The 27,819-nt window shown below is 45.3% G+C and overlaps 1 protein-coding gene across 1 annotated transcript; it reads left to right on the top strand.

The window, feature by feature from the left end:
* The first annotated feature begins 1,598 nt into the window (after positions 1-1,598).
* Positions 1,599-27,525, top strand: SRPX2 (sushi repeat containing protein X-linked 2). The gene is made up of 10 exons (XM_022580708.2): positions 1,599-1,922; positions 6,279-6,359; positions 14,380-14,571; positions 16,689-16,865; positions 17,141-17,267; positions 17,427-17,548; positions 18,834-19,013; positions 19,676-19,809; positions 22,288-22,409; positions 23,518-27,525. Exons 1-10 carry the CDS (start codon positions 1,841-1,843, stop codon positions 23,696-23,698), a joined length of 1,398 nt encoding a protein of 465 aa, XP_022436416.1. The 5' UTR covers positions 1,599-1,840; the 3' UTR covers positions 23,699-27,525.
* The last annotated feature ends 294 nt before the right edge of the window (positions 27,526-27,819 follow it).

The following is a 27,819-nucleotide window of genomic DNA, read 5'->3' as shown; positions in this document are numbered from 1 at the left end:
ACAGGTAAGATCTGCCGCTTCATCCGTCCACACCACACTACCCCATTTCACAACCCGGGAGGGTAACGAGAGCCAGGACTTGGGCAAAATGGCTTGGGGGGGGGTGGGGGGAGGAAGAAGTTCTTTTATGAAACCGGACCACATGCTGCTTTCCATTTGAGCCGTGACCTGGCTGCAGACACAAGTTCCCACTACCTTCCCGGCCCACAGCAGAGGGATGGCTGACCCCAGTGATGAGTCAAGTTTTCAGTCCGAGATTGGGGAGAAGGTGGGCAGGGAAGGGGTCACAGGCTGAGAGCACTGGGTCTGCAAAGGAAAGCCCCTGCTCCCAAACCAAGGAACTGGGTGGAAGCTGCATGTGGGAGAGGGGTTGATGATTAGGGCATCTAGCTGTTCATTTTCCTGAATCTCTCTTTAATCTCCTCTCTCTCATCCTTTCGCTCCCTCTTTCTGCTTTTATCTCTTGCCTTCAGCTCTGGCAGATTGTCTTTTCTTGCTAAGCTTCCTTTCCACATCTTTCCACTTTCCTTGCCTCCCCTGCTTGCTCTTACTTCTTCTCTATCCTGCTTCCTTGCCACTCTCTAGACAAAATCTGAAGCCATGGAGTAATGAACTGGAAACTGAATTTTTGCCATTCTTGGACTTCTCACGCCCCTTAGGGAGGCTGGCCAGAATCTGCCATCTTTTTGTTCCTCCATTTCTGGGACCGACACCTCCCCCGAGCATGGCATTTCATTGAAAGCCTGTGGGTGCTTGCTGAGAAGTCCAACAGCCAGTTTATACCAATGGGCAGCAAGTTTTAATACTGTGATTTATGAAGCATTTGCCTACTGGGAACCACACAACTCTCATCCCATTAGAGTGAGGACAGGACGGGAAGTAAGAGGGCAGTGGGAGCTTGCTTACCCTCTCCTCACGTACCTCAGTAGGTTCTTTCCAACCCCACTGACTTCCTGCTGGCTCAGCAGGGTAAAACTAGAAGGTTAGGCTGGACTTGAAAGCCAGAAGCCACTACTAAGCCACTAAGCCTCAAAGCCCAAAGCTAAGAACAGAGCCAGGGTATAGTCAGCACCTGAGAGACTGCAGAAAGGAGACATCCAGTCCTGTTCAAGATGGAGTTGGTAATAATAATATCTAATACACATGGATTGCTTCCCTATGTGCCAGGCAATAGTCTATTCTATAAGGTAGATACTATTATTATTCCCATTTTATAGATGAGGAAACTGAGGCTCAGAGAAGGTAAGGAATTTGTCCAAAGCCCCATAGCTAATAGGGATAGAATTGGATACACATGCAGATCTGTGTAACTCTAGAGTTCAAGTTCTCAGTCCATATATGCTAACACTTTCCCAGATTTGTGGTTAGGAAGTACTAGTTAAGTGGATGAAACCATCAACTGGTGCCTTTAGATTGCAGGATTCCCATTTGGTTCTATATGACTTAATGTTGGCCCTTTCCTGGTCTTTGTACCTCACTGTCCCTCTCTGTAACTTGGAACATAGAACATTGGCATCAGCTATCACCAGGGTCAATTGAGAACTGGTTGTTTTGTGCCCTCTTCCTCCTGGGAGGGAAAGACCAAAATTAACAAACAGAGTGTTGTTATTCCATAAAGTGGAAGATCCTTACAAGGGGGACCATATAACAGGCATTCATTATTTTAAAAATCTCTCTTCTTCCTTTCAGATCCTGCATTTCTGCTTTCTCTCACTTTTGGAAGTTCATTGATGACTGATTTCTGAAAGTCATCCTCCTTTGCCCTGGTGCTCCTGGCCACATAACACTATTCTTGTCTCCCTAAACCACCCTCCCACTCCCCCTTCTCCCCCTTTCAAGGATGGCCGTTCAACTAACTCGAAGAGGAGCTCTCTCTCTGCTGCTCTTCCTCACTCCAGCAGTGATGCCAACCTGGTATGCAGGTAAGCTCTAGGAGCTGTTGCCCATTATTTCCAGGAAGGGCAGGGCTTAGAGCAAGTGTTAGAGAAGGGAAGGGTTAGACCGCAATAGGAGACACTTAAATTAGATACAGAGAAGAACTATCCTCAACAACAAAGATGGTTAAACATTGCAAAAGGCTACCGAGGGAGGTTTTTGAGGCAAACAGATAAGAGATTTTTGAAAACAGGCTGCACCAGCATAAAAACGATGTTGGTCAATATATCCTTGTAGCTTATTTGTACTACACAGGGAATATGGCAAATATTTTATCATAACTATAAATGGAGTATAATCTTTAAAAATTGTGAATCACTATATTGTACACCTGTAATTTATATAATATTATACATAAACTATACTTCATAAATATAATAAATATAAATAAATATTAAAAAATAAGGTTGGTCAACATGGCTTTTGAGGCCACTATCTTACCTGCTTCTCCACTTACTTTCTCTCTCTTTCTCTCTCCCCTCCCAGACCTTGTTTATAGGATGAGATTTTTATAGCCCTTTTCTGCTGAAGATTGTTAATGACAATTCAGACCACATTCTCTTAAACAGGAATCCCTCAGTTTCTTCTGGCTTGTTTCTTATTTTGGAAGGGATGGGCATTTCTAGATCCCTGAATGTTTCATCCTTTGCCCCTGGGGAGACATAGGGAGCTCAAGAGAACAGACCCAGCGAGGAGATGGGAGAGGGGAAGGGGAGGAATGAAGGAAGGATAATGAGGTGCCAGACAGGGGTTTTTGATGGGGTCCAGCTGGCATTCCAAGTGCTAAGAATATTCTGTGGCCTGCAGCATCTGCCTTCACGGGGGCTGGGGGGAGTAGGGGCAGGAGACAGGCCCAACTAATGGAGTTAGAAAAACATCCAGAGATGAGTAAATAAGAAACTGCTTCCATCACAGCTGCAGTCATTGTAGCTAAAATTTTCCACATGCCCTTAGCTCCTGGTGGAGGCTTCTGGCAGTAGCTCTGTTTGGAACAGCTGCATCAAGCTTTCAAACAAATATGCGCACTTCTTCCCCTCCTTGGCTTAACCCGGCTCTGTAGGGGGTGAAGCATAAGGGCTGACGCTGAGATGAAGAAATTCAAGTCAAGCCCTTGGAAGAGTGCACACTGCTTGGGGTTATAGGAGCCCCAAGTCCCCAGGAGATACCATGTGCAGCCGTCCTCCCCAACCTCCCCCCAGCTTCAGTTCAAGTACATGAGCCCAAAATCCGGCCAAAGACCATGAGACTATGGAGTGGAGGTTAGATGGCTCAAGCCCCATTTTGAATAACTATAAGAAACCTCATGGCACACAAAGGCCTTGACCTTTCCCAGGGTGGAAGCCTGAGCTGTTGGAGTCTTAAGGACAGTGCAGTTTTTTTTAAAGACTTGGATTCACTTGAAACTCTCAAAGGGCTGTTTTCAAAGGTGGCTACTCCCCACTTCTCACAAGAATCACTATGGTCATCACTCCTTCTCAGGAGCCCAGGCTGGTGAGGTCTCTGACAGCCCTGCAAGCCCACTCATTCTGCCTTTCTCTTTTCTTAGGAAGCTACGTGATGAGAGAAATTTGGAAATTTCCCAATAATCCTCCCCTACATCACTAGCTCAGTTGTCGGAGCTTGCTCCATCCCACCTGTTCATTTCTTCATTCAATAGATATTTAATGACCACTCTCTATGCATTCAGCACTGTTTTGTTCATGACTATAGCTTTGTCCTCCAATGGGAATAGTACAAGGAAAGCAGCCAAGTGTGGATTCCTGGCTAATCAGAAAAAGGATCCAAGAATAATCAGCAGGGGGTGGGAAGCGTTAAGAATATAAATCAAGCCAACAGTGGATTAAAAGTGCATATTGGCATATCTGTGCAGTTCAGGAAGTCAGACAGTATTTCTTATCATAATCCAAGCATTAGGGGGATCTTAAAATTGTCATCAACTATCAGTTACATTTCCAACCACACCTTTGTGAAGGGTAGTGCTTAGAGGGTCTGACTGTACTATGGAAGTTGGAGGAACCCAGTAACAGACCACAGAGTAACCACTGATCAGCATAAAGGAACAAGGAATGCTGCCCAAAGCTCTCCCAACCAGGGCTGAAGAGGGACACGCAGACAGAGCAAGGTGGGAAGGGGGGACCCTCTGGTTTCCCATATCTCATCTCAGTATGTTAATATTTGCCCAAAAAATACCCAAAGACAGGCAAAGAGGAGAAATGGAAAGGCTTAAAGTGGTAAGGTGGCCCCAACTTATTCCTGTCACAAAGCAGACTTGGCACTGGGCCAGCCACCTCTGTGCCCTGGCAAAGACAGTAATTATCTGATTGAGTCTTCCCCTCAGCTTTCCCACATCCCCTGTAATTCTGGAATGATGTGAAATGCTTGGTGGCCTTCGATCCCGCACACATAGAGTGAAAAAAGGCTGAATTGCGAGAAAGATTTTGGATTTTTATTCCTGTTGGGCGTTGTCCAAAGCTCTCCCCTACCGCCATCTTCAGTGGAGTGTCTGAGTTTGGTCTCGAGGGGATCAAACCGCCCTGGGCTGGAATACCCATTCTGCTCCTTACTAGCTGGGAGACCTTGGGCTACTCCCTGAATTCCTCTGAGCCTGTTACCTCAAGTGTATATGAAAGCAATATGGGTGTCTACCTCACTGAGATGTCAGGGTGATCTAACGAGATGACGTATGTAACGCGCTGAACCCAGAGTAGGTGTTGAGTGATGTTAGCAGTCGTTGTTATTGTGGTTGTTGTTATCCAGCCACAGGCCTTGGACACTCCTGTCTGCTCTTCTGGTAAACAGAGGCTTGCTCCCTGCTGGGCATTTCTTCACAAGCAAGCTCTGGAACAAGGGTAGGGGGACCAAAGCGTTTAGAGAATCGTGCACATCTGTCCTCCTGTTTACAGGCGCTGTAAGGGTTTGATACTAAACTGAAACAGCTGACAAGAATTCTGTTTCCCACCTCCCTACAAAGAAACTTCCCAGGTGGGGAAAGAGGGAGCAAGGGAGAGGAGGCCTAAGAAGGAATAAAGGAAATCCAGGAGAAGAAGCAAATTGGGAAACCAGGAAAAAATAAAGGGAAGGAGAAAAAATGAACTCTTTCCTCTGGAATGAGGGCAAACCAACGAGGACATGATTTCATAAGGCAAACTTTCAGTTTGATTCATTCCCTTGTTCATCAAGCTGGACTGGTTTCCCAACACGCCCCCCCACCCGCAGCCTATGCCTGCGGGGACTGGAAGAGCCTCGTCATCTGCGCTCTGCTCCACCCTTTAGTGCAGGGGGCCTTGTGCCTCTGTGCAGAGAGGAGGCAGGCGAGCTTGTGGTCGGAGTGTTGACACAGGCCAAAGGGCTTCAGCACTAAAACCCAGCCCTGTCCTGGAAGCACACTCTCTCCTGGGAATGCAGAATTGTCTTCTGACTCCAGCAGGGCTGGCTGCTCTATTCCTGTGTGTGCTTTAGGGCTCTGGGAGGCTGGAAAGAGAGCTTCCGGCAACTTCCCTCCGGAAAGGACCAAGTTGTATTCCAATTAGTTTGTATTCATGACCCATTTCCTGCCGTCTGGTGGAACGCACTGTTTAGTCTCCCGGACAGCCATAGACTGGCCTCCACCGGGGAGTGGCCCACTTAGCGGGATGAGGGTGGTTGTGGAATGTTCTCTAGCTCAGCAGCCCCCTACTAAGGCTCCTGCTGATTAGAGGAACTAGGTATCTCTCCAAAGCAGGACAAACTGCTCAGGAAGTGAAACCCTTCTCATGCCCCCTCGCCTTTTGAGCCCTCCCTCTTTGCCTTCGCATGCCACCCCTAGCCCTGGCAACCAGGTGGCAAAAGGCTGGTGCCCTGTGGGCTGGTGGGAGCTTGAGGAATTATTTCCCTCTGAGGATTGTGAGAAGGCCCATCACTAGTGGAAAGACCCTTGCTCAGGCTCTATGTTTTCCTCCTACCTGGGACAACAACTGTCCATCCTCAGAGCTTGGTCATCAGTGTCTCACCAAAACTCATGTGTTACATCAAGGAAATGGGTCATTTCTAGTCCAGATGGGCAGGATTCATGGCTGGTCAAGAATTTTGATTTTTTTCTTTTGAATGGAGGTTTCCAGTGCTACCAGTAAGCCACCCACCTCTCCCCCAACATGAGTTCACCCTCTGTGCACCTGAGGTGTGGACGTTTGCCCACAATAATTCTGCTGCTTCACAAGACAGGATTTTCCCCACTAAATAGCCACCTAGTTCCCCACCCATGGAGTGTCATGTCCTCAGAAAGGGACCAAGTTGGAAAGGGGAAAAGGTTGGGAAGGACTTGCATAAGAAACCAATATGTCATCTTGATATATTCTTCATTCTAGGTTCAGGCTACTACCCAGATGAAAGCTACAATGAAGTATATGCTGAAGAGGTCCCACAGGCCCCTGCCCTAGACTACCGAGGTAATCCTCTCTGCTTCTCAGGCTCAGGAAGGGCCTTATCTGGCCTAAGGCCTAGGCCCTGCCTGAAGCATCCTCACCCAGCTTGGCTCATTTGTGCCAAAGCTGCAGCTCAGGGAAGCAGGGGCTGTGGTTTCCAGTCATGAATTTGGTTACTGACTTGCTGTGTGATCTCACCTGTCTAGAATTAAGGTTGCCCATCTATAATTAAGTATTGACTGAGTACCTACTGTATGCCTAATCCTCTGTAACGGAAGCCTTGGGTGATATAAAATCTAAGGTAGGGTTTTGTCCCCCTCAAGAAGCTTACATTCTGCTGGGGGATATGGGTGAGGGCACAATAAAATTAGCAGGCTTAGGGCAAGTAAGCGTGAAACTCTGTGCTAGCAGTAAATGCGATAGGGGTTAAGAAAAAGAAGTCATGGGAGGGGTCATGAAAGATGACATTTAGACTAGGCTTTGAATGATGTGTGGATCTGAGAACTGGAAAGGGGATGGGAGGGCCTTCAGCATAGCAGATGGCCACAGATATAGAGGTGAGAACAAACGTGTAAGAGGAAGGAGCTAGGAAGAATCCAGCCTCACTAGAGGAGATGGGATGTGGAGGGAGTAGTAGGAGGTAAATATAAAGAGTGAGACCAAATTTGGAAAGGCTCCATGATCTAGGGACCCTTCTAAGGAGAGGCAGGAGGACTATCTGTGAAAAATGCTGAATAGCAATTCCTGCATTAGAAGGAAATTTAGATCACACAATGTCTGATATCCCTTCCACTTCTAAGATTCTTTGTTTCTGTGCTTTGCAAGCCATGCTGAAGAGTTCAGCTGTTGTGCTAGAAGTTATAAGGAGTCATCGTATGTTTTTGCAGAGGGGAGTGAGATTGTAAATAGTAATTTCAGAATATCAATCTCATTACTGTGGACAGAAAGTAGGAGTTTGGGAGGGGTAGAGCCTGGGTCAGGGAGATTCTCCAGGAATCAGTAACAGTGATGTTGGTAAGAGATGATTGAGGCTAGTGGAAAAGAAATGGAGAGCAAGGATGAACCCCAGAGATGTCTCAAACAAAGAGATGACAAGACCTAGTACAGATTTGATGCACCAAAAGGGTAAGAAACAAACGACCCTCTGAAAGCATCCAGTCTGAACACCTGGGAGAACTGTAAGACCCCCCTCCCACAGAGACAAGGTTAGAAAAGAAAAGTGGTTTGGGGCTTCCCTGGTGGCGCAGTGGTTGAGAGTTGGTCTGCCGATGCAGGGGACACGGGTTCGTGCCCTGGTCCGGGAAGATCCCACATGCCGCGGAGCGGCTGGGCCCGTGAGCCATGGCCGCTGAGCCTGCACGTCCGGAGCCTGTGCTCCGCAATGGGAGAGGCCACAACAGTGAGAGGCCCGCGTATCACAAAAAAAAAGTGGTTTGTACCCTATAGACAGTGGGGAGCAGAAAGATGGAGCTTCGTGAGTCAGGTCGTTAGCTTAGATGGATGAGCTGTCTGAGGGATCAGAGGGCCAAGGTCAGAGCCTTAGAAGACATCTACGAATGTGATCAGGAGAAGAGGAACCAACAAGAAAAAGAGAGATCATTAGTGGTCCGCCATGTAGGAGGAGATTGGGGTAGCACCTATCAAATTACAGAAGCCACGAGGGAAGAGAATTTTAAGGAAGGGGAAGGGATAACAGATCTACTGTGTCAAATATTGGAAAGAAACAAATTGAGGGTATAAACAATATATTTGGCAAGAAGAAGGTAAATGGTGACCTTTGAGAAAACAGTTTCAATAGACAAATGATCGGAGTTTGGGGTTCCTCTCTGCTCCTTTCTAGCTACCTTCTACCTGTCTTCTCACTGCTAAATTGTCCAGACCCACTGCCTCTCTGTCCCAGCACTTGCTAACTCCCCAACTCCCTATGGTCTCTTTCCCACTCACCCACAGATTTCCATGCTGGAATGACAGCCCTTGAAGATCAATCACAATTCTCTCCTCAAGCCCAAATCATATGGCCCCTTCTTGAGCTCAACCTCCCCCATCTCTCAGTAACAGTGGACACCATCCCTCTCTTCTCACCCCGCCCCCTTCCTTGGGCTCCAGGACATTTCACTATTCTGGCCATAGCTGAAGCCAAGAACGGAGATGCGTTCTCTAGTGGTGACAAGAGGGAGCCTGAGGCATGGATCTGAACTTTGAGTGACCCTGACCTGTCCCCTGAGCTTCTGGACTACATCTCCAATTGCTGCTGGACACTTAAATTTGGAGATATCGAAAACTAAATTCTTTCTGCTTCCCTGAAAAAGGTTTGACATCTGGCCTTCAAACTTTTGATAATGATACCATCATTCTCTTAAAAAATACCCTAATGGCACCTTTAATAGCCCCTTTTCCTCATCACCTCTCACCAGTCATTCACCAAGAATTGTCATTTGTTTATTAATCCATGGGATTAAAACCTTTATTACCTCACACATTGATAATGACAATTGCCTCCTGACTGGATTCTCTGACTCATGTTTCTCCTTTCCCCAAACCTAGTGGCCCACTGTGATCATTTCTAACAGAATTTGGTCTCAGTCTAGCTGTCTGGCCTAACAACTCATTACCCCTTCTCCCCACATGAAATCGATGAGTAGCCAGATTAGTGGAGCTGTACTCTGTTCCCTAACTGCTTTGGCCCATGCTGAACTCTCCCTCATCCATTCATTCTTTCATTCATTTATTCAATGGCTATTTGTTGAGTACCTACTGTATACCTATTCTGAAATAAATGTTTATTGTCTGGACCACTCGTTCGGCATTCATTATATACTGCCTCTTTGGTTTACTTTTTATTACCCTCAACAAAATAGTTACCTGTTTAACAGAAGGAGCCACGTATGACACCCCATAGAGCTATGTCAAAAGTAGATGCTCAAGAAATGTTTACTGCTGGTTGGCATTCTGGGAGCAGAAGCCAGATTGTAGGAGACTGTAGATGGGAGAAGTAGATAGGAAAAAGCAACAGGTGCAGAAGGTACTTTCGGGGGGGAGGGTCCAACAGCCCTATGATTAATATTAATCTGCCTCATTGGTTATTTTTAAATGTGTATAAAGCCATTAAAAAAATAAGCCACATGGTGGCCTTTGGCCTTGGGGTCAAGTGTCTCATGGCTATCTTTGGGACTTAGTCTCAGGGCATAAAACTAATTCAGTACGGTTATCTATGTTGAGGGGGGAGGGGGGGCCAGGAAAGTACAACCTGAGGTTCCAGCATTCCTTGTAAGGTCTTGTGACCTCATAATCCACAGCTCTGCAACTGTAGTGTTTAAGAGACTTTCTGTAATTTGGGGATGGCATCTCCAGATGGCTGCAGCGTTTTGTTGCTTGAGATGGGATGAGCCAGTGGCTCAAACCCAGACACTGATTCAGGGAATATCATTCCCATTCCCAGGATTAGATATATTTTACACATGCATTTTCATTTGATTCTCAAAACAGTCCTATGAAACTGGTTTATTATCCCCACTTTACAGATCAGGAAACTAAGCTCAGGGAATTTCAGTTTAGAGAATCATAGAGCTCAGGGGTGGCAGAGCAGGAATTTAAGCCCAGTTCTGTCTGACTTCAAAGCCATGCTTATTCTATTTCTTTCATAAAAAAGGTGACCCTTTTTTTTTTTTTTGCAAAGAAGTTTTAAAAAAAAAAAAAAACAAGAGTTAACCAGTAAAAAGCAGATCAATATTTTAGAGCAAAGTGTGCATGTACTTTGGTACCATTTTCACTAATCTTGAACTTTCTTTCATTCCCTTAAACTGACTCCTAGCTTGGAGTCAGAAACCGTTCTCTGAGGTACGTCCCAATCCTCTGGGCCACCACTTGCTCCCAGATTTCTGCAGCTCTGGGCAAGCTGGTAACTCTGCCTGAGTTATCTGAAGGTAATCACGAAGAAGGCGCTTTCAATCCTGTTGTCAGCACACTGTTTTCTTTATAATCTCTAGAAAGAGATATGTGGATCGCAGAGGCCACAGGCCTGAATTCAAATCCCAGCTCCTCCACCTTCCAGCAGTTTTGACCCTGGACAAACACGTATTATGTGCTAGTCACTGTGCTATGTATTTTATAAATGTTATTTCATTTAAATACATTTCGTGCTTGCTCTGGAGTGATAGGGGAAGACCTCTAAAACACATTGTTAAGTTTATTTTAAAAAACATCGGTGGGAACAGTGGACGTAATATGCTACTCTATGTGATAAAGTGGAGGGGAAAATAAGATTCGCTGTATATGTGTAAAGAAACTATTAACAGTGTTTCCTGATGGGGGGACTTAGTGGGGGTAGGTGTGGGAGCAGGGGTGAGAGGGAGAATTTTACTGCATAACTTTTATACTTTTGGGGTTTTGAAACATATGGCTATAGTACCTAATCAAAAATGTAAATGTATACTTCAAAACAGCAGCCTAACATGCTGCAATGACAGATATCGTAGTTAGAAAAAAAAATGGCTTTTAGAGCCAGACAAACCTGGGGTTCAAATCCCAGCTCTGTCCCTTACTTGCTGAGGGATCCTGGGCAGGTTACTTCCTCATCTGCAAAATAGGGATAAATACCTACATATTGTACCTTACAGAGCTATTGGGAGAACTATATGAGATGATGGGAAAATGAAAATATAAAGCATGGTGACTAGCACACCATAGCTACTCCATAATGACTAACAATTTTCCTACCACGTTCTTAGTTTCAATTTCCCATCAGTACTCTTTTGTTCAGCCAGTTATGAATCTCCATAACTGTACTGTCACCTCTCCCATGTGGAAGTATTTCTTCATCTCATCCACATCAATGGCATGAAAGGCATTGTCACATGCCTCACTGACTTCCACATAATGCACCTACCATTTCCCCTGCTCTACTAGTCTGGTGACCATACCCAAAAAGGAAACAAGGTCAGTCTTCAATTACTTGTTTTTGGGGTCACTTGGAGATCACCACTTCTTCTCCTAACTGCTCATAAGCCTATGTTTAAATATTCTAGAACACTTTGCTATCAGTGCTGTCAGTCTCACCAGGCTATAGTTCCCAGGGGCTGCCTTCTTCTTCCTTCTGGGGCTCTAATGTACAGCATGGTGACTATAGTTCATAATTCTATGTTTCATAGTTGAAATTTACTGAGAGTACATCTTAAGTGTCCTCACTACAAAAAAAAAAGGTAACTATGTGAGGTGATAGATGTGTTAATGAACTTGATTGCAGTAATCATTTCACAATGTATACATATATTAAAACATCACATTGTTCACCTTCAATATATACGATTTTATGTGTTGATTATACCTCAATAAATCTGGAAAAATAGAAAATTGGGATAGTGTTTTTGCTCTTTCCAGCCTTCCAACATGTTCCTTTTTTTTTTCTTTTGGTAAACTGCTGTGCCTCGTGGTTCAAGTCTTTATTTTCTTTTCTTCCAGTTTTATTGAGATATAACTGACATACAGCACTGTATAAGTTTAAGGTGTACAGCATAATGATTTAACTTACATACATCATGAAATGATTATCACAATAAGTTTAGTGAACGTCCATCATCTCATATAGATACAGCATTAAGGAAATAGAAAAAAATATTTTTCCTTGTGATGAGAACTCAGGATTTACTCTCTTCACAACTTTCACATATAACACACGGCACTGTTCATTGTATTTATCACGTTGTACATTACATCCCTAGCACTTATTTATCTAACAACTGGAAGTTTGTACCTTTTGACCACCTTCATCCAATTCCCACTCCCCCCACCCCCTGCCTCTGGTAATCACAAATCTGACATGTTCTCTTTATGCCAGTATTCCTCGAGGCCAGCCAATTTGGACTTATTTACAATAGCTAGACCCTCTATTACTGTCTCAGCATTTATCCTGAGGTATATATTTCCCTTTACTATTGCTTGCTTGTTCTATCCATTCCACTTTTATGTGTATTTTCCTTGACAGAATATGGGTGAAAAATAGGATGAGAGTGATTGTTGAGGTCCCGGCCTCGAATGTAAAGTCTTGATGATATGTGTTGTGACCATATAATCAACAGCTCTGCCACTGTAGTGCTTAAGAGACTTTCTGTCATTTGGAGATGGTGTCTCCAGATGGCAGCTGTGTGTCACAGCCACAGGCTCAAAGCTAACGCTAGAAGCCATAAGGCTGTTGTGGCTTAAAGGCTAGTTTTCTCACTGTCATCTGTCTTCATTCTCCAGCTGCCCTCAAACAGAGGCTCTAGCCTTTCTTTGTTCCTTTAGCTCCTGTTGAGCTTTTTTTCAAAGCCCCCCTTTTTTTGTCTCTTAGGATTTGGGAACCAAATTAGCTCATACGGGGCTTTAGCCTTCCCAGCCCCAGGCTAAGAAATCTGTGTCAGCCTATGTATGTGTTCTTGGGCAGGTGGCCCTCTGCTTGTTTATATGTTCCCCTTTAAAATCTGAACCCACTGAAGAGTCATTTATTTTGTGTAGCAGATGAGGCATCTTTATGATAGCTTTATGATTTAACAGCCCTATTACCTTTTGTGCTCAGTATTGAACTGGGATTGGACTTTCATTCCAAAGCAGCCTACTTTGACATGGCATTCCCCTCCTCTCTCTAGCTTACATCTTTGTGTTATTTTTAACAGTTATTGTAAATGTACACACTGTAAAAATTCACTCTTTTTGGTGTTTTGACAATGCAAAGAGGTCACCAGTACCACAGTACCAAAACTTTGCCCAGGGCTGCCCCTTTGAGGTTATCCAACCCTCTACCCCTGATCTCTGGCAATCACTGATCTATCCCAATATTTCTGCCTTATCCAGAATGTCACATACATGGAATCCTACAGCCTGCAGCCTTTTGATTCTGGCTTCTTTCATTTCACAAACTGAATTGGAGATTCCTCCAAGTTGTTGTATGTATCAGCACTTCCTTCTTTTGTATGGCTAAACCACAGTTAGTTTAAACATTCACCCTCAGAAGGACATTTGAGCTGTTTCCAGTGCTTGACAATTATGAATAGAATACTTTAAACATTTGTGTACAGGATTTTGTATGAACACGGGTTTTTATTTCACTTGGGTAAATACCTAAAGTGGGACTGTGGAGTCACCTGGCAAGTGTACATTTACCTTTCTAAAAAACTACCAAATAATTTCCCAAAGTAGCTGCATCGTTTTGTATTTCCCCCAGCGATGTATGAGAGTTCTAGTTTCTCTCCATCTTCACCAACACTTAGAATTGCCATTTTTTTTTAAGTTTAGTCATCCCAATGGGTGTATAAGGGTATCTTTTTGTAGTTTTGATTTAGCATTTCTCTAATGACTAACGATGCTGAACATCTTTTCATGTGCTTATTTGCCATCACTATATCCTCTTCAGTGGCATATCTGTTCATATCTAAAGCTTATATTCTAACTGGATTGTTTGCTTTTTTTTACTGTTGAGTTTTCCAAGTTCTTTATATAGTCTAGATACGAGTCATTTGTCCCATATATGGTTTGCAAATATTTTCCCCCAGTTTGTGGTTTGTCTTTCACCTATCAACAGTGCTTTCCACAGAACAAAAGATTTTAACTTTGACACGGTTCAGTTTCTTGATTTTTTTTCTTCTATGAATTGTGCTTTTCGCATCATGTCTAAGATCTCTTTGCCTAGCCCTAAATCCTAAAGATTTTTCTCCTATTTTTTTTCTAAAAGTTTTATAATTTTACTTTTTTCTCTGAAGTCCATGAGCCATTTTGAGTTAATTTTTGTTTAAGGTATGAGGCACACTTAGGTCAAGGTTCTTTGCTTTGCTTTTCCTTTTTTTTTTTTTTTGGCCTATGGAAGTTCAATTGCTCCAGCATCGTTTGTTCAAAAGGTTATCTTTCCTCTATTAAATTGTTTTTGTACCTTTGTCAAAAATCATTTCAGTATATTTGTGTGAGTCTGTTTCTGGGCTCTCTGTTCTGTTCCATTGATCTATGTGTCTGTCCTTTCACCAATACCACGCTGTTTTGATTACTGTACTTCTAGCTTACTTTTCTTCTATTGCTACAGTCCCCCGATGGTGTTATACATTAAATATCCAGGATGGAGAAGCCACATGCTACTCACCAAGAGGAGGAAATTATCACAGCAGCCTGGGCACTCGCTGTGAGCTCTCCTGTGACCGGGGCTTTCGACTGATTGGACGGAGGTCGGTGCAATGCCTGCCAAGCCGCCGTTGGTCTGGAACTGCCTACTGCAGGCGTAAGTGGTATCTGTGCGTGCATATGTTGACATGAGCGTGTGAGAGAGGCTGGCCGGCCAGCCACCCAGGGTATATGCCTGGAGGTGTTACTCTGACCTCTGTCAAGTGCAAATTGAGAATCTTCCACAGGCTCCCAACAGGGTCTTTCCCCATCCCAACATTCCAGCTCATTTTCTCTCCCTGTGGTTATTGGTCAAGCAATAGGGGCATTAAGTAGCAACCAGCCCTTCTGGCACAGGAGGTCGAGGAGTGCATGGAAGGCTTACGCCTGGGGCCTGATGTAGACTTGGGCCTTCCTCTGGAGCTCTGAGCATATGTGGTCTCAGACTCATTCCCACTTGTGGTAAACTGCTGTACTTCCTGACCTAAGGCCTTAGAAGGCCTTGGCAATGAAACTATAAGACATCCACTAGTCTTCATTTTCTTCTGAAAGTCAAGAAGAATCCCTAAGGCTGGAATGTGGGTGTGTTAACATGCACGTTTCACGTCATGTCCCCCTTAGCTCCCAAATCCCTGCCTCTTATTCAAGCCCTACAGCCTACCCCATTTTGGCAGCTGAGCTTTGTCTGTCCCTATGTCCATCACTGAATGCCATTTGTAGAACACCCATGTGTGCGGGGCCTTGTACTGGTCACTTCAGAAGCCAATCCCTCAGTTACCAGGCTGCTTATAGACTAATGGGATGGAAACACAAATGTGTGCACGTGAATGGAGTGTAAGGGGATGCAGAATGCTGAGCATTCAGAGAGAAATGGGGTTGGTCAGAGAAGATGCTGTGGAGGACAGGAGAAGCTTGATAGCCAGAAAGAGGGAAGCTACCATGTCCCTCTAGGTGACTGTAATGCATTTGTTTTAGGACTTAGACACCATCATTTCCAAAATGAATTTGAATTGGCCTTACAGATAAGTCTACAATGAACATAAAACTTAAAATAAGTCTACAAATGAACATAAAACCAGTTAAAAATTGGAGATGTACATATTTCCAGGTGCCTAGAATGAGTTAATTACTATATTTAAACACTGAATCTGGCTGTGTCCTACCTCATAAGAGACACAAGGGCAAACACTTCGGATCTATCATTTTCACTGTCATGTAATACTAAGAAAACAAATTCAGCTGAAAAGACAAACCTTTTTTTTGGACCTGATTTCAAGGAGGTCATTTTTTGCCTAGGTCTTTATATAAAGGAGACTGGAAAAAATAAAAGGCAATCATCCTCAAGTCTGGTTTGACCAAGAAGCAAAACAAACATAGCTCATAGAATCTTTATTCAAAGCTCCAATAATGGAAGTTAAGGAGGGTTAGAACTTAGACAACCTAAAGGAAGGTATGGCTGGCCTACTTCTTTCAGGTATCAGGTATTTCAAACTAGACTTTGGCAAGCACAGGCTCACAATCAATTCATGGAAGCTGTTTCCGCTTCTGGCACACGTGATGTCTAAAGCACGTGGACTCGTCTTTAAGCAAATGCCACCAAAGCTGGCCCTCCAGGCACTGGCCTGACTTGTATTCTCACTGGCACAGAGGGCTAGCCTGCCTGTAAGTGAGCCTCAGCCGAGGAGTGCTTGTGGTAGTACCAACATTATACTCAAAGAAGGAGCCTTAAATTTGTTCAAGGGCGTCTAGCATTTGAGGAACAAGAGAGGAAAACTATCAGCTGCTGAGGCTCTGAATAAGCCCAGAGGTTTATATGCATTGTCTCTTTAATGGGCACAGCAATCCTACTTCATGGTACGCACACTTTAGTGACGAAAGCACTGAGGCTTGGAGAGATGAGGTAACTTGCCCAGGTCACAGAGCTAGTAAGTTGTGGAGCTGGGATCCAAACTCAGGTGAGTTTCTCAAATCCATGCACTTGGATGAGTAATTTACTTCTTTGAGACCACCACCCCACCCCCACCCACCAAGAGCAGTACCATACTTCATAATATCAAAATAAGAAGGCAATTAGGAAAAAGAGGCAATCAGGCACAAAAATGTCAGGGCAGTTTGGTGTAGGGTTTTCTGTATTTTCTGCTGTTTCCCATACGGTTCTCCCTGTGCTAGATGCCCAGGCATCACCTCGACATAAACCCCACAGGCCACTGAACTTGCCACTTCATTCTCTCTTAGAGATGAGATGCCACGCATTGCCATTCATCACGAGTGGCACCTACGCATGCACAAATGGGGTGCTTCTTGACTCTCGCTGTGACTACAGCTGTTCCAGTGGCTACCACCTAGAAGGTGACCGCAGCCGAATCTGCATGGAAGATGGGCGATGGAGTGGAGGCGAGCCTGTATGTGTAGGTAAATGCTGGTTGCTCCCAGCTGTCCTGCTGCAAAGAGCCAGCCTGGCATTATGTCCACCACAGAAGGCATTCCTGCTCGCTGCAAGGGTGGCACCCTGGGCATGGGCTTAACAAAGTGATCACTTCCCGTGGAGCTGGGCCTCCAGTTTTGTTGAGCATCTAGAACTGAAAGTGCATCTTTTACCTACCCAGTGGTGTGGCATTGTTTCTATGGGTTCCCTCCAAGGAAGGCAGGGGACCCACGAGTCAGCACTTGATTTCTGACCTTGGCAGACATAGACCCCCCCAAGATCCGTTGTCCCCACTCCCGTGAGAAGATGGCAGAGCCAGAGAAACTGACTGCTCGAGTATACTGGGACCCACCCTTGGTGAAAGATTCGGCTGATGGCACCATCACCAGGTGAGTAATGGATGCCTCCTATGCTTCCCACCAGCTTCTCCCAGGCACTCAGGCTGCCCACACTGAACCGCACAGACTGAGGGTACAGTGATAATGTGCCCCAGACCCCAGTTCTAAGAGTCACTTTCCTCAGTGGCTCTCTCACTTTGTCCCATGCAGGGTGACACTTCGGGGCCCTGAGCCTGGCTCTCACTTTCCCGAAGGAGAGCACGTGATTCGTTATACTGCCTACGACCAAGCCTACAACCGGGCCAGCTGCAAGTTCATTGTAAAAGTACAAGGTTAGAAAGAAGTCTTCCATTTCTACATTGCTTATTATTCCTGCTCTTCCCTTACCCTCCAGATGCCCATCACAACCCTCTCCTCTCTATACCTAAAACAGACACTGCATATATATTGGGAGATGGGGAAAATAAGTTCACTAAACAGGTCATTCAGGAAGCCTGCACGACATGTGCATACACATGTTTCAGAAACTCTGTTTCCCAACAAGACTTTCTCACTCTCCTAAATCTACATAAAATCCACAAAGGTACTCTTATCCATTTCTTTTCTTGGCCTTCAAATTAATGATTAAAGCTAATCAGCCTTCATTCTCCAACTTCCTCCTCTGCTGAAATTGGTGGTGTTGGCTGCCTGATTCTTGCTTTTTGTTTTGTTTTGTTTTCATCATAAAATTAATTCATGCTCGCTGTTGAACATATGGGAAATAAAGAGATATATAAAGGGGAAAAAACCTATTACTCTATCATCCAGAGGCAATTGTTGTTAATCTTTTGGTATTTTCCTTCCAGTCTTTTATTCACACATACTTTAAAAAATATATAATTGAGATCATACTGCATATCCAATCTTATGTCACCCTTTTTTACTTTTCATTATAACACAAGTACTTTGTTTTTGATTTTGTTTTTTTTGCGGTACGCGGGCCTCTCACTGTTGTGGCCTCTCCCGTTGTGGAGCACAGGCTCCGGACGCACAGGCTCAGCGGCCATGGCTCACGGGTCCAGCCGCTCCGCGGCACGTGGGATCCTCCCGGACCGGGGCACCAACCCGTGTCCCCTGCATTGGCAGGCGAACTCTCAACCATTGCACCACCAGGGAAGCCCCCTTCAGAAGTATTTTAATGACAGTATAATAATCTGCTTCTAAGAATATATCATACTTTGCTTAACACTTCTCCCACTGATGGATATTTAAATCTCCTCCAATTTCTTTTTGCTATTAAAAGTAATTTGTATGGTAGTCATCTTTATGCGGGGTGTCCCCAAAGTCTGAAAACAAAAATGGCAATTTCTTTTTACAGATTGATACTCTTTTGATGACAATATATATACTCACCTGTGCGTCCACATTTTATGAACACCTTTGCCTACATTTTAGATTTAATTCCGAAAGGAAGGAAAATTCTGGCTCTAGCTCTGGCCATTGGAAACACAGACAAGTCATTCATTCTGATCTTTCTGGGTCTGCTGATCTAGAAAACCCAGGATAGGCATCCTCTTAGCCTTTTTTTTTTTTCTAAAAGAGATAACATAGCCCCTAACTTGAACTCCTCCCTGATAGTGAGACGCTGTCCGACTCTGAAACCACCGCAGCATGGCTACCTCACCTGCACCTCAGTGGGGGACAACTATGGTGCCACCTGTGAATACCACTGTGATGGAGGGTATGAGCGCCAAGGGACCCCCTCCCGGGTGTGCCAGTCCAGCCGCCAGTGGTCAGGATCACCACCTATCTGTGCTCGTGAGTGAAACTAGGAAATGGGGAGAGTGGACATATTGATCAGGGCTACTTTGGGGAATCTCCCATTGTCTATGACTCAGGGGCCAAGAGCAATGTGTCTGATGTGGGAATGGGGGATTCTGAGATGTTTCAGGGCCAGTGTTCCCCCTTAGCATACTCCACCTCCAAGAAAAAGGGTTTAAAATCTCCAAGTGTTCTTTCAGGATTTCCCCCAAGGAAAATGGAGAATGGACTTGAGAACACGGGGAGGGAGAAGGGTAAGCTGGAACGAAGTGAGAGAGCGGCATGGACATATATACACTACCAAATGTAAAATAGATAGCTAGTGGGAAACAGCCGCATATCACAGGGAGATCAGCTCGGTGCCTGGTGACCACCTAGAAGGGTGGGATAGGGAGGGTGGGAGGGAGGGAGACGCAAGAGGGAAGAGATATGGGGACATATGTATATGTATAACTGATTCACTTTGTTATACAGCAGAAACTAACACACCATTGTAAAGCAATTATACTCCAATAAAGATGTTAAAAGAAAAAAAGAAAGAAAGGGAGAAACAACCAAAAAAGGTTAACCCGAAAGGCTGGAACACCTCAGGATGTTGTTATCCATGCTGGGATGAAGGAGCAGGCCATACTCTGACTGGCCATGTGCTTCTGCCCTAGCTATGAAGATTAATGTCAATGTCAACTCGGCTGCTGGCCTTCTGGATCAGTTCTATGAGAAACGGCGACTCCTCATCATCTCGGCTCCTGATCCCTCCAACCGATATTATAAAATGCAGATCTCTATGCTACAGGTGAGAGCCACTCCTCTAACCAGGGCTTAGCTTCTTTGCATTCCACCTACCCCACTCCGTTACTCTCCTACCGCTTCTCAAAGACTTGCTCTTTCTGCAGCACAAATGCTACTTCCTCAGACTCTGTGGACAACATTTGATCAGTTTTACTGTAGACAAATTTAGCACATTTTAAAAACCGCTGTTTTTACTGAAAAGACAGTGAGGTTACTGGAATGGTGGGTTACAGGAGGCTTGGTGAAGCATGAGAAGGCTGTGTGGCAAAACACTCTGGAGAGACTTGTAAGATGGATGATCAAATGTAAATGTGGGGAATTAACTATGTTTATGTTTTCAAGGTATAATAGCACTAACAGGCAGACAGTAAGTGCTGTATAAGGACCAGGTATACAAGTATGTGCTTTACACATATTCACTTAATTCTCACAGCAACCCTTATGAAATAGGTACCATTACTATCTCCATTTTTTAGGTAAGGAAACTGAGGCATAGAGTGGTTAATGATTTGCCCAAAATCACTAGCTAGTAAGTGGCCGAGCCAGGACCGAACCCAGACAGTCTGATTCCAGGATCTGTGCTCTTAACCACGACTAATAGCAGACGAGAAGGAAAAGTGTTGTGATATTGCAAAGTAATATGTGGGAATTGCGTGAGGATTTTTAACATTCTACCAGATATCTAGTTAAAGCCACTTGTGGGGGAAGGAGAAGTGGAAAGGACAGAATAGATCTGACCATTGGGACTTGTGAAAGGAATAGACCAGATTCTATCACTATGTTGTACACCTGAAACTTAAATAATATTGTAAATCAACTATACCTCAGTAAAAAATAATATAATGTTAAAAATAAAGAATAGACTAGGCTCTTGAAGAGAATTCAAGTTATGCTGACAAGACTTGGAGAACCAGCTCTGATAAGCTGAAAGGGGCTGGATACCCAGGTAAAAGAAGAAGTTATTTAGGGGGGTTCTAAAAGTTGAATCTTACAAGTTGCCAAGTCAATATTCAGAGGCCCAGGATGAAAGCAGCTGTATCAAGAGAATGACCCTGGGTATCTAGACCAAAAAGGACCTAGTTCCTCCAGGGATCCCAAAAAGGCAGACAAAGGCAATACCTCAGCTTGAGCAGAAAGCAAGAACAAGAACAGAAACCAGCCAGGGAGGACTGTGACTTTGAGGGCCAGGTCTAGAGGAGTAGCCCAAAGATTAAACAAGGGGTGGGCACCAGGCAGTGCTCACTGCTACTTTAAACCTCCCCCCAGGTAACTGGCTAAGAGGCGCCCCTGCTGGATGAGGCAGGACAAAGAGCCGGGGTAGGGTTACATGGTATCCAGCCCAGTGCAGAGGAACGCGAGAAAGGGTAATGGAAAGAGCACTGGCACCATTTTGGAGAAATTCTGGAGACTGAGAGAAGGCCATGTAGCCTAGTGGTAAGGAGCACACACTTGGGGCAGGCAGCCTCGGCCCTCATTTTGAATTTTGGCTCAGCATCTTATTGTCATGAAAATGTGGGCAAGTTACTTTCTCCTTTACAGAATAAGAATGATACCACCTACCCTGTTAGGGGTGTTGTGAGGATTAAATTCAATTATTCCCGCGAAGCATTAGGTATGTGTGTTCGATGAACAATAGTCACTGTTATCCTATCACAATAGCTATCCATTAAGAACCTATGTAGCTTCCAGTTATAAAATAAATAAGTCCTCGGGATGTGATGTACAGCACGGTGACTATAGTTATATCGTATGTTTGAAAATTGATAAGAAAGTAGATCTTAACAGTTCTCATTGCAAGAAAAAAAATGGAACTATGTGTGGTGATGAATGTTAACTGGACTTATTGTGGTGATCATTTTGCAATATAGACAAATATCAAATCATTATATTGTACACCTGAAACTAATATAATGTTATATGTCAAATAATATCTCAATTTAAAAATGAACCTATGTATTTAAAAACCTATGCAGGGGCTTCCCTGGTGGCGCAGTGGTTGAGAGTCCGCCTGCCGATGCAGGGGACACGGGTACGTGCCCCGGTCCGGGAAGATCCCACACGCCGCGGAGCGGCTGGGCCCGTGAGCCATGGCCGCTGAGCCTGCGCGTCCGGAGCCTGTGCTCCGCAACGGAAGAGGCCACAACAGTGAGAGGCCCGCGTACCGTAAAAAAAAAAAAAAAACCTATGCAAAACTAAGCAAGGAGAGATGATGTTCCTGCAATTTATCAATTACATTTCTCTTTTCTACCCCACATGGTGTAACCAGTGTCTCACACTTCAATAGAATAAAGGAAACACTGTTAGGGCAAGTGCTTCAGGAATGACAGAGGAAAGAGGTCGTAGACCCCCTGGTGTGATGGTTGGGGAAGAAGCCCCTCCTTTCCCACACTGCCTCCACGTGGTCCCAGGAGGAATCAGCTAAGTAGCCTTAGGTTTGAGTCTGATAGCCTATTACAGAAAACCTTCTTCTCTCCCCTCCCAGCAATCCATCTGCGGACTGGACCTGCGGCACGTGACCATCATTGAGCTGGTGGGGCAGCCACCTCAGGAAGTGGGGCGCATTCGGGAGCAACAGCTGTCAGCCAGCATCATCGAGGAGCTCAGGTCCAGGCTGCGAGGCCACAGGGAAGGGCTGGGCGGAAACTCTAGGCAGGTCATTGGCCACAGGAGGGCTGTGGGACAATCAGCAGACACTACTCTCTTAGGGAATTCCTTGTGTTTGAACTCTTTGGATGTATTAGGTAAGGTCAGAGAGTGGCAGGGTGTCAGAATTAAATTGGGGGTTGGGCGGTGCTTAAAATACAGATGACCGCCCCAAACCACCTCAGGACTGTGCTTTTAGGAGGCACCTGAGGTGACTGAAGCACAGCCAGGGCTGAGACACAGACCCAGACATGACTCAGATAAGCCTCTGATCCTGTTGCCTTATGGCCTTATCCCTTTGCCCTCAGTCTCCAAAGGAGCAAAACACATTTTAGGCATTGAAATCTGAATCATACCCATCTGCCCCTGGGGGGAGAGAAGACCATAGGCAACAGGTGGTAGAAGTTGACTTTTCTCATTATCTATCTATTATCACCCTTCCAATGCCTCCACATATACTCAGAGCCAATAAAGCCATCACTGATCTCTGTTCTAGAAACAATACCTGCCCCTAAAGCTCAGTCTCAGTAGGGACAGAAAGATTCAGTCCCAGATAGAAGAGAGACTGGGAAACACTCAGAGGAAGGAGACTGCAGACTTGGTGATATTGCTCAACTTCAAGGTTGACTAGGTGACATTCATCAACCTCAGGGCTGCCACGTTTGGTTGTGCAGGCTGTGCCCAGCCCAACTCTAGGAAACACTAGTCGCAGCATAGTGCATGTGACCAGTACTCCCTGGAGTTATTCCATGCAGCCCGCATTGCTGTATGTGATAGCCCTGCTTAAGGGGGCCTGTGAGGCAAACACAGCTTGGTAATAACAAAGCTGTTCCATCTGGAGTGAGGAAGGGACAGCTTAACAGAGCTAGACATGTAGGGGCAGCAAGACTCAGGTCTGAGCAGAGAAAAACAAAGGGACTTGAGACAGGTAGTGGAGGGGATGGGGCAAAGGGATTGGGTGGGGAAAAAAGTAGTCCATTAGTGGAGCTGTGAAAGGTCAGAGGGTAGTAGAGCCTGGTGGGGTGACGCCAATACAAGGTCTCAGACCTCCCTGGTCTCTTCTCTCTAGGCAATTTCAGCACCTCACTCGCTCCTACTTCAACATGGTGTTGATTGACAAGCAGGGAATTGACCGGGAACGCTACATGGAACCTGTCACTCCCGAAGAAATCTTCACGTTCATTGATGACTATCTACTGAGCAACCAGGAGCTGACCCAGCGCCGGATGCAAAGGGACATATGCGAGTGAACTTGAGCCAGGGTATGGTTGAGGTCAAGGGCAAAGGTCCCACAGTCAGCCGAAACTGGGGCCTAATAAAAGGAGAAAATGCTTTTTCCACAGCTCTAGGGACAGGACTCTGAAGTGGGTGAGGTTCCCGGATCCTGGGACATTTCCAGGCACCTTTTTAGGGCTGTGGAATAGTTTCCTTAAGCAAGTCTCTGCTTTAGGTAGCACTGGAGGAGCATAAGAAGCTAGGGAGGGACTGAGGACAGGCCCTGGGCAGCAGGTTGTGGACAGAAGGTCTTGCTTTCCTAACCTGGGCTTCTGCCCAGCTCTCCAAAGTCTTCCAGATAAGTAAATTCTAAATTCATTCACTAACCGGCTGTGTTTTAAATGGTTTCTCTACCCTGAAGTGACAGCAGAGGGCAGCACCATCACAACAGACAACCAGGACACCAGCAAGTGTGGCTGATCTTCCTTACAGGTTAACTGTGTGATTGGAGGTGGGGGGAGCACCAAAACATTCTTGAACTTGTTTGTCCTTTCCCTTTTTAGGGTATTGGGCCACAAATGTTCTGTTAGCCATCACTTCACCTAAGAGTTAGCAAACTGCTGCGGGGGGGGGGGGAGCTTGGGAAGTAAAATCAGGCCAGAGCAGAAGGCTTTCTCCTGCCCCTCCAACTAGCTCATGGGCAACAGTCTCTCTCCTTACTGAGCCTCCAGTTCTCATAGCAAAAAGGGAGCCAATGCTGCCCCTTCCTCAGAGAAACCCCCAGTTCGTGATCTAGGAAACCTCAGAACCACCAACTATAAACTAAATCAGGGAGAAGGAAAAAAGACAGCCTCAGCCTCATGTATTAACTTACTCAGACACCCACTTTGAAGAGATGGCCACAGAGCAGGTGAGAGCTACAGCAGCACAAAGGCTAGCCTTAAGGGTCAGGCCTGCAAGGAAATGTGGGCTATTTGAGCTCTTGGGAAGCAGAGCCACACTCAGACTCCCTGCTCTGGCTTTGGCCGCACTCAAGCGTGCATCAGTGTTTGAAAGAAAAGCGCTCTTCCCCAGGCTGCTGGGAACCTTCTTTTCTACTCTCTTGGAACCCAGTGTCATGGTTAAGACTCAGCAGCCATTCACCTTCCACCTTCCCCAGGGGTTCACTGGTGGGAAATTAGAGGGGAGAAGGAAGCAGGCTAGGTGGAGAGGCAGAGCTAAAATGCTCGAGCACTCACTACGTGCCGAGTGCTGTTCTAAACACTCTCAATTGACTGAAATCTTCACAAGAACCCTGTAAGGTAGGTCCTGTTATGAGGCCCATTTCACAGCTGCAGGGATGGAAGCACAGGGAGGTTAGGCAACTTGCCTAAGATCACACAGCTCAGAAGTGGCAGAGTCGGGATTTAAACCCCAGCAGCCTGGCTCCAGAGTCAGTGTTCCTAAACACAATGTTATACTGCCTCTACTTCTTTTTCTGCTTTTCATTTAAAGACAGCTGACAGCTCTAAGTAAGGAGAAAGGTTTTATCTTCTGTAATCCCACTCAGACAGAACACTCAGAGTGTGCCCAGGAGGAAAGAGGGAAAAGAAAAGGTCTCAACCCAAGAAAACACTCTCCCAAGCAGAGTGATGGGATGGAAATTGAGAGCCCAGGACCGATGGGGTAGTAGTGAGTCACAGAGAAGCTGTTATACTGGGCGGTTAGTGGAAATCTCATTTGTAAAATGCAAAATTAAAAGGCAGTTTCTGGGTGGAATGGGACATGGAGGAAATGATCAAACTTGGAGCACAAAGGTCCCTTCTCTCACTTCCCTCCAGAGAAATACAGGAGCTCTGAAAGGCAGGAAGCAAGTTATGGGCAGAAGGCAAAATACAATGAGTTAATGTGGGAAATCTCCAATCAGACAGGGTCTGTGGTTCCAGAGGCAAAGATTGCACATCAGGCAAAATGAATGCCCTTCCTTGTCTTTATCACTAACACTTCATGTGGCAAGCCAGGGCACGTCAGAGGGTCAAAGGCCCAAGTGATAACACGAGAAGGCCCACTGCCTCTCAAGCAGAGTTCCCACCTGGGCCTGACTCTTGCATATAAATGCTCCTCTAGCTTAAAAAAAATGAGAAGCTTTTGTTTTGTTTCATTTTATTCAGTAGTCAAGACAAATCAATCTTGCTTTCTTTCAGTCAAGTTTTACGGCTATGAGTAAAGTCAGCATTATGAGTCAGGAAATCCCAACTCCTAAAACAGGGGAAGGAGACAGCAGTGGGATCAGTCTGACAGCCAGACCCAAAGGGGCTAGCCCAACCCGACCCTGTACTACTTGTTTCTGTGTTTCTCTCTGCTCCTTCTTTGCCCCAAACGCTCCTCCTTTCCCCCCTCCTTCCCTTCCCCTGCCCCCTCCCCCCATACAAGCTATTCCGTCAGTCAGCTGACTAGGTAACATCCAAAGCATTCCGATTGTCCTACCCCGTAAATGAAACTTATTTCTTTGAGATATTTTAGAAGAGAGGAGTCACCCCTTTCTTTGAATCTTGGCCCATGCCTCACAGGAGACAGCATGGTCCTGTAGAGTCAGACCTTGATTCACTTCCCAGCTTTATGCATGATAGTGGGCTTGACTTTCCTCACCTGTAAAAAGGCAAGGTTTCCTATTTCATAAGGTGCTTGGAGAAATGAAGGAAATAATATATGCCTAGCAGAAAGCTTTGTACACAAAAGGCATTCAATATATTTTAATACCCTTTTATACAAGAGGTCAAAAATCACTTGGGCTCTACCTAGAAACCCAGAGCCTTATTTCTGAGATGGGTTACTTGGTATCTGGGTTATTTATCTCTCAAAACTGAATAGTGGTAGTAGGAGTGAAGGAAAAGGCCCTACCTCCTAGAGAAGGTGAAGGATCCAGAAAGAAACAGCAGGGGATGTCTTCCCTTCCCTGTGCACTTTTCTCTCCTTCCTGCAGTTGCAGAGGTGGGATGGGGGTGGCTACAAAGGTAAAGGAGGAGTTTCCCTTGGTACTTTAGAGAGAGAAAGAAAAGTGTTAGCACTTTTAAGATGGGTTCTCATTCTCTCCCTCAGTACCAATCACAGAGGTCAGTGGATCAGAGCTCGGCAGAGCTATCAGGCACCAATGTGGGGACAGGGAAATTTTCTTCAAGTGAGCACAGTATGGTTAGGGAAGGGCATTTGTCACTTTGGTTCCTATCCTTCAAGCCACATGAAAAGAAACAACAGTAAGTCAGGACATCAGAGACGAACGCATCTATAAGACTAACAAATGCAAACGCTTGACAAGGAAGAAAGCTTTATTGAAGCACACACACATTTCAGGGGGTGGAGAACAAAGGAGCAAGTGACAGTCCAGGATCCCAAGTTATGCCTTCCATTACAATATCAATCCACACCGAATAAACCTTTTTAAAACACTCTTCCGTTCATTTCACACATACAACAGAAACTGCAGTGGCCACCTTCAATCCAGTAGCCTTATAGGAGAGTCCGCTAGCAGTCAACTCTACTGAAAGGGATTTCTTCTCCGGTACAGACTCCTTTTACAAATGACTTTGTGAAGATAAAACTGTGAGAATAAGAAGGTCAGTTTGGGAGAGTGAGTTTCAGAAAATGAACCTTAGATCGCTAGACCCTTCTTAGAAAGGTCTCAACCCACCACACCCAGGTTACGTCTAGGTCAACTTTAGGAAACAAGAGAAAAAATAGGAACTGAAACCACTTCAAGAAGGAAGCCAGAAAACCTGGGAGATTCTCTGAACACACTCTCTTGGACACTAACAGTGCCCAGCCTGGAGAAACACTGGACTGGTTTAGACCATACGTGGCCATTCTGGCTGACATAACAGTATGTAGACCCTATTCTGGGTGGTAACATATGGCGAACACAAACGCTAAGAAAAGTGTGGTGCGTGAGAGTGAAGATGTCTTGTCTTTCATTAGAGAAATTAGGAGCTCTTTAACAACTGCTGTATCAATTTAAAATGCAAAGAATTCAGCATGGGCTGGGAGACACTCAGTCACTGGTCCTCAGGGACCACTGAGAAGCCCTTACTGGGCATGCCCATGACCCAGTCCAAAGGCCATTATCTAATTAAAGTGCTCTCCTAAAGCAGCTCTGTTATAAGGGTTCCCCAAAGGTCTAGGG

This window comes from Delphinapterus leucas, chromosome X, assembly GCF_059928025.1.
Source record: "Delphinapterus leucas isolate spDelLeu-1000000601 "Yukka" chromosome X, BTC_Dleu_Yukka2, whole genome shotgun sequence".
In the NCBI taxonomy this organism is placed as follows: Eukaryota; Metazoa; Chordata; class Mammalia; order Artiodactyla; family Monodontidae; genus Delphinapterus; species Delphinapterus leucas.
Note: the sequence above shows the minus strand (reverse complement) of the source record. Positions and strands in the feature narration are given on the sequence as shown.

Bases quoted from the DNA above. Each gene is read 5' to 3' on its own strand.
- SRPX2 (XM_022580708.2), top strand. From the start codon at position 1,841: ATGGCCGTTCAACTAACTCGAAGAGGAGCTCTCTCTCTGCTGCTCTTC. The intron at 14,572-16,688 runs GTAAGTGGTATC...ATTCTCTCTTAG, and splicing joins TGGAACTGCCTACTGCAGGC to AGATGAGATGCCACGCATTG. The intron at 17,549-18,833 runs GTTAGAAAGAAG...CCTCCCTGATAG, and splicing joins GTTCATTGTAAAAGTACAAG to TGAGACGCTGTCCGACTCTG.